Raw genomic sequence first — 6690 nt, forward strand, 5'->3', positions numbered from 1 at the left:
TTCAGTACTTGGCCCAGTACTTTTCCTAATATATATTAACGACATTGCTCCGGTAACCAAGCATGATGAGTTAATTTTATATGCAGATGATACTACTTTATTAAATAGATGTAACACCATAACTGACTACACAAGCACCGGTATTAATACTCTTGAAGAGTGGTTTACGGATAATAAGTTGCTCGTAAATCATGATAAATCAGTTAAGTGCATATTTAGTTTAAAACAAATTGATCAAATCAATAATACTGGTTCATCAAAATTCCTGGGTGTATATCTTGACCCGAAATTGAATTGGTCTGTGCACTGCAATCAGGTGTGCACAAAACTGTCGAAAGCATGTTTTGTTTTGAGGAGTTTGAAATCAATGACATCTCATGAAGTTATGCTAAATGCTTACTATGGTTACTTCCACTCAGTAATGAGCTACGCCATAATTGCATGGGGACATTCTTCTGAGGTTAAACGGATTTTTGCTATACAAAGACGTGCGATTAGGATACTCACTAATTTAGGCTACAGAAGTTGTTGTAGGTGTAAGTTTGTTGAACATGGTATTTTAACCCTTCCCAGCTGGTACATTCTACATTGTATATTATTCATAAAAGAAAACATTGCTGATTACCAGTTTTCATATAACATACATGAATACTCCACTAGGTGTAGAGACAATATTAGCTCAAAATCTATTCGACTTACAACATCTCGGAACTGTAGTAACTATTACGGGATAAAATGTTATAATAAGTTATACCCTCAAATCTGCGTCTTTTATCTTTCAATAAATTAAAAAATTAGGTAAGTAAATACCTTAAATTACACCCTTTTTATTCTGTCGATGAATTTTTAAGTGCGGAATGGCACCTGTAACTATTACTACTTTTTTTCTTTTGTAGTACATGTTTTTGTTTTGCTCGGTTTTGTTTCTTTAGTGTTCGTTTTATCTACGCTACTTGACGAATCTGATATAGTCGCAGCACTATCATAGAGTATTTACATTATTATTATTATTATTATTATTATTATGAAAATGCTCTAAAAATGTCATAATAAGCGAAAATTATTAATGGAACGAATAATGAAAGAACACGATGCTTTAGGGACAAACAAGAAACCGATCACATTTTTAGACGAAACCTACATCCATCCATTATGTGGAGTGCTTGCTAGCAGAAGATGAAACTGGTGTATATAAAACTGACTGAAGCAGGAGGGAATAAATTGAAATGTTGAAAATGCACATCTCATCATCAAATTGAAAAGTAAGTCGGGAGACGACTATAATAATTAAGTAATATACATTAATGATAGGACCGCAAAGATCCATGTGTATCTGTTGAGAATTGTATAAAAACGATTGTAATGAATTGAACTTAAAAACACGTTTTTATTCTCCTACTGCTCTTACAATTACAACCTAAGAACAAACTCAAAAACACCTCCTCGAGTCAGGGCCGTACCCAGAATATTTTTTCGAGGGGGGTTGTTATTAGAAAAATAAAGTACAGTGTAGTAGCCCCAATTGTGCACGTTTTTCACCTTTAATATAACTGTAGGGGTATAATGATAGAAATAACCTGAAGTCATTTGTTGACATAGTTTGGTATAGTTGACCTTGTTGTGACACAGAAACAATGAAGAAAAATAAATAATGAGTAAAATGATTTATTTGTAATATTATTATAGGAGTATTAGTGTCTTTATGTATTCTTGTAATTTAGCCGTCCTTTTGGGTGATGCTCTCAAGAAAGTTGCAATGGATTTTACAGTTGCAATGCAGTTTCGAATAGTTGGAAGATTACAGGAATGACATAAAGCTAGGTTTAGAGAATGCGAACAGCAGTGAACGTATAGGGCTTCTGGGTAGGTTTTTCTAATGACAGCTTGAACTCCTTTAAACGATCCTTTCATCGCAGCGGCACCATCATAGCCTTGTCCAATCAGGTTATTGCAATCAATCCCAAGATTCTGAAGGGATGTAACAATCGTATTTGCCAGATCCTTGCCAGTGGTACTTTCTACTTTCACAAAACATAAAAAATCTTCTTTGATGACGTACAGGTTGCCCATTTGTTTTGTATATCGAACGCAGATGGACATTTGTTATTGTCTGGATATGTCTGCTGTTTCATCGACTAATATTGAAAACACTTGGGCATCATTGACATTCTTTACTATTTGTTTTTGAACTATTTCTCCGCAAATATTGATCAATTCGTTTTGAATCTTGGAACTAACATATGAAGCATTCAGAGCAACATTCTCAACATGCTTGATTAATCTATCATCCCCACATTTGATTCTCATTCTTAGTAGTGCTCTGAAGTTCCCATCGTTGATCACAGGCTCGTCACTTTTTACTAAAATTGGTCCTGAATCGTCTGTTCCTCTGAGTGCGAGCTCTTGCCGTCCGCAAAGCTTAATGGTCTCGACTATGGGAAATAACCTGTTCCTATTTTCTTCCACTTGTTTCTTCCTTACAGCATCGGCGATGTTCCTAATGTCTAGATTTCTATCTCTCGATGTTTTCAGGAAGTTGGTACCGATTATCATCGCCTCCTGATGATAGTTCTTCTTCTCATGTGCAGTGAACGTTTCCAAAGCATCTTTCCAATTTTTATACGGTTCTTTTACAAGCGACTTCACCTTCTGATTGAATCCTTTTCCGCAAAATTCTTTCGAGAACAAAACGCAATATTTACAAAGCGCACCATCAGTTTCAGTGTACACGAGCCAGGAATACCGGGTCAGCCACTGCCTTTGGAACCGCAGGTTTCGTTTTTCACTTACAGGAAATTGAAATGAATCTTCCGGAATCCATGGAGTGCTGAGAAGTTTAAGTTTCATCTCGTCGTCAATCCTTTGATTAACGTACTTCCCGACATCTAAAGGGTGCCCCGGTTTTTTAATCTCCTCACTTACCTCACTAGGTTGAGCTGGCTCAGTCGCGGTAGAAGCTTGACTTTCGCACATGGTTTCTTCTTCTTGCGACGTGCTTTCAACAGCAGTAGTGCCATCTCGGCTGCTGCTGCACGTTTTGGGAGTTTTTGCAAAATAATGAAATAGGGAAGATTGAGCGCCCGGACCCGGACGCTTAGGCATCGTAAATGATCTGGAATATTACTGATTACTGATACAAACACAATCAACCAGTGAATAGAGGCAGATAAACCTAAAATAGGATAATTTTTACTCACCAAAGAAAAATGATTTCCAGAGCTCGTCAAATAAGTATGCCGACACGTAATTTTCACGCGACTTGCGACAGCGACTCCACAGGAAATACTGATTAACACGAGTAGGTTGATATGATTTTGCTTTTGCAAGCCTGCGCCAACGCAGCACCTAGACTTCCGGTGTCACTCGGCTGCTGGCGGTGCTGCGACAGCAACGGACAAAAGCACGTTACGGTAGGTACAGTCCGACCTAGAAATAGAAAATGATGCACGCTCCGATTTTCGCTATCATTTCCGAAGTCAAACCACGAATTTTCTGTAGTCGGCTGCTGGCTGCGACTAATAATTTTCTTTTCCTTTATTATTTCGGTTTCAAACCCCCCCCCCCCCCCCTTGGCTATCGGCCCTGACAAACTCGAGAGACACAGATGTAGTATGTTTCATCTCCTGTAACAATTGCCTAAAATGGTATGATCGTTGGTGGACAGCGCTTAAACAATGGAATCAAAGCAGCGCTAACTATGGAGTTGTGAAAGCGAAACTTATGGATCAAGAAATGAAGCGTTCGAGCACCCCAGGTTCACAATGCAGACACAGCAGCCTTCAGCAGTTTACAGCAATAACAGTTGGCAGAGAAGTTCACAAAAAAGAATTTGATGAAAGACAGAGCGGAATTTTATTCAATAAAGAGCACTATGGCGAAATGGATTTAGAAAGAATAAATTGCGAAACAACAGTACAAACTATGATTAAACTGCTATATATTTGTACTTACACTGGAACAGTACAATGTTTGGACTCAATGTGCCGTTGCTTCAGTACCTTAAACTTTCCCGTTCTGTTTACACACTCTGGTATTATAGCTAAAGGTATGTCGCATCTTCAGGACTCGTTGGACACAACCATGCAGGTCAAACCAAGGTGCGGAAAATGTTCTGGTAACACGGAGGTTACGCTGGCTTTAAGCGATATTCTTTTTATTGAGATAGTACCCAGCAAGTGTAATTCACTAGGTTTCGAAGAACGCGTAGAAACTGTCATTGACCATATTCTGCGTAAACTTGATGTCAGGAAGGTCCTTCTTTTTAAGGGCAGTAGTAGTGTTTATACCATCGTCAATCCCAGGCAGTATGGGTATATCTGTATACTTTTATACGTACAGAACACTTAGTTCAACACCTTCCCTTAACCTTTCGTCACTGACGCGCGGACTCACGCTCCGCAGGCATCTGGAATCACGTGTTACCGTTCATTCCCCCACCATTCACAGTATTCCTCAAGAACTATTCAACCAGTACTTCTTTACAATTTGGAGTGCGTAGGGTTGTGTATTTAGTGTTTAGAAGTGATTGCGGAGTCACAGTCCGCGGCCAGTAACCATTGCGGTAGTGTAGATTATCGCTTACTTTTTCAAATTCTACTAAAGGTAAAACATGAATCTGTATAGTCTATTTTGGTCTATTTGGAAGTGTATTTTACGTTTTGTGTTTGTAATTAGATGAATTCTTACGAGAAAGAGCAAGAGATAAGCTAATGTTGGAATGCCTTGAAATGGACGCAGGGCCGTAGATAAGGGGGGGGGGGGGTTGAAACCCCCCCCCCCCATTGAGAAACAAGAAAATAAAAAAATATTAACTTTAGCATATTTTACCATTACTATGCTTGCTAACAAAACTAAAACAAAAGAAAAACACATCTCGGTATCCTGGCGCCCGCCGGTCAGCTGCTTTGCTGGTAGTAATAAGTCTCTGTGCTGATGCAGATGAAATGAGATGATTCAGTTATTTCTACACTTTTGTTTTCAGTTTTCTTAAAGACATGCAACAGATTGTCCGTTCGGCGTTCGTTGTCGGTGATCATAATAAAATAAAACAAAGAAGTAGGTAATAACTAGTAATTAATTTATTAGATAGTGTAGGTACCTATATACCTACTCTTTGATTGTGTTTAAGACGTTTAAGTTTAGTGTTGTTAGTGCCTTAACCCTTGCATTACCAACCGGGGGGCATTTTGTGCCCAGTGGATACGTTTTGTCCATTTAATTTTAATTGCGCATATACTATACGATCAATAATGAATTGCTGTCGAGTCGCCTTTGAAATTTTTGTTTACATGGAAAATCGTATTTAACTTGAACTTCCAAAGGCGACTCGACAGCAACTCATTTTTGATCGCCCGTTATAATCCCTTGAGATCTTTAGTAGTTGTCATAAATACTATATATTAATAGAATATGTACTTACCTTCAAATAGATTTTGTCTTATTTATATATTTTTTCGGGGTAAATGCATCTGGGCATAAATTTGCCCCCCGGTTGGTAATATACGGGACTATGTGTTCGCGTGAGTTTATCACCATTTATGCTAGATGGCGTCATTACAGTTGCCTATTTCAACCATGTTACAGGTTAGTACAACACTATTTACTTACATTGTGCACGTGTTACATTTTAACCTCAAATATATCAACAAAACCTGCACCTTTTGCACACATACTTCAAGAATGTGGGACCGTGAGAGTATGAGGCCTTTAACTCAAAAAGAGTTGGAAGAGGAAATGCAAAAGTGTTTAAACGGTAGTGATGAAAACAAACTTTGTGATGTAGACGATTTTGAAGAAGCTGTGAGTGAAATTGAGGACAATTTAATTGATATTAGTTCAGTTCGTGACAGTGGGGACAACATAAGTGAAGATGAAGACATGAGCGAAAGTGAGAATGAAAACACTACAGAATATGTCACCAATACCGGAAGAGTTTATGTTACGCAACCCCCAAAGGCAGTTAGACGAGCACCTCCAAATATATTGAAGGAACGCGAAGGACTTACACAATACGGTGAAGTCAACACAATTCGGGAATCATTTGAAAAGTTTTTCGTTAACGATATTTTTAATATAATTCTTGAACACTCTAATGCAAGGGCTATGCAAGAAAATGTTTCTGCTGTTACTCGAATTGAGTTAGAAGGATATATCGGCTTGTTGATATTGATGGGTGCATATGATGACTGTTCCACCTCGATATATGTTATGGTCAGGATTTGCCGGAAGGTCTTTTTATACGGGCACTATGAGTAAAACTAGATTTCTCCAAATAGCCAAAATAGTCCGATTTGATGACCCTAATACTAGAGAAGTTCGGCGAGAACAAGACAAGTTTGCACCTATTAGAGACATATTCGTAAGGCTGAATCAGTTACTTCCAAAATGTTATACCGCTGGTTCTGTCGTCACTGTCGATGAAATGTTAAGCCTTTTTAGAGGAAGGATGTCCGTTTAAGGTATTTATGAAAGACAAGGTAAATATGGCATACTTATTCGGATGCTAACTGATGCTAAGACTCGTTATATTATTAGTATGGAACCGTACGCTGGGAAAACACCAAATGTGTCTAATTCAGGAAAAGACGTTGTAATGAGGCTAATTGAACCAATTAAAAATTCAGGTCGTAATGTCACTCAAAACCTACGGTTAGTACGCCCCAAATAACCTTAGTGTCTTACATTGCTCGA

The 6690-nt window shown here is 38.2% G+C and overlaps 1 protein-coding gene across 1 annotated transcript; it reads right to left on the reverse strand.

Moving 5' to 3' along the window:
* Positions 1 to 2103: 2103 nt before the first annotated feature.
* LOC116182180 (zinc finger MYM-type protein 1-like) lies at positions 2104 to 3102 on the reverse strand. The gene has a single exon (XM_031502697.1). The coding sequence runs from the start codon at positions 3100 to 3102 to the stop codon at positions 2104 to 2106; it is 999 nt and encodes a 332-aa protein (XP_031358557.1).
* Positions 3103 to 6690: the final 3588 nt, after the last annotated feature.

This window comes from Photinus pyralis, unplaced genomic scaffold (assembly GCF_008802855.1).
Source record: "Photinus pyralis isolate 1611_PpyrPB1 unplaced genomic scaffold, Ppyr1.3 Ppyr1.4_unclustered_Scaffold4096, whole genome shotgun sequence".
NCBI lineage: Eukaryota > Metazoa > Arthropoda > Insecta > Coleoptera > Lampyridae > Photinus > Photinus pyralis.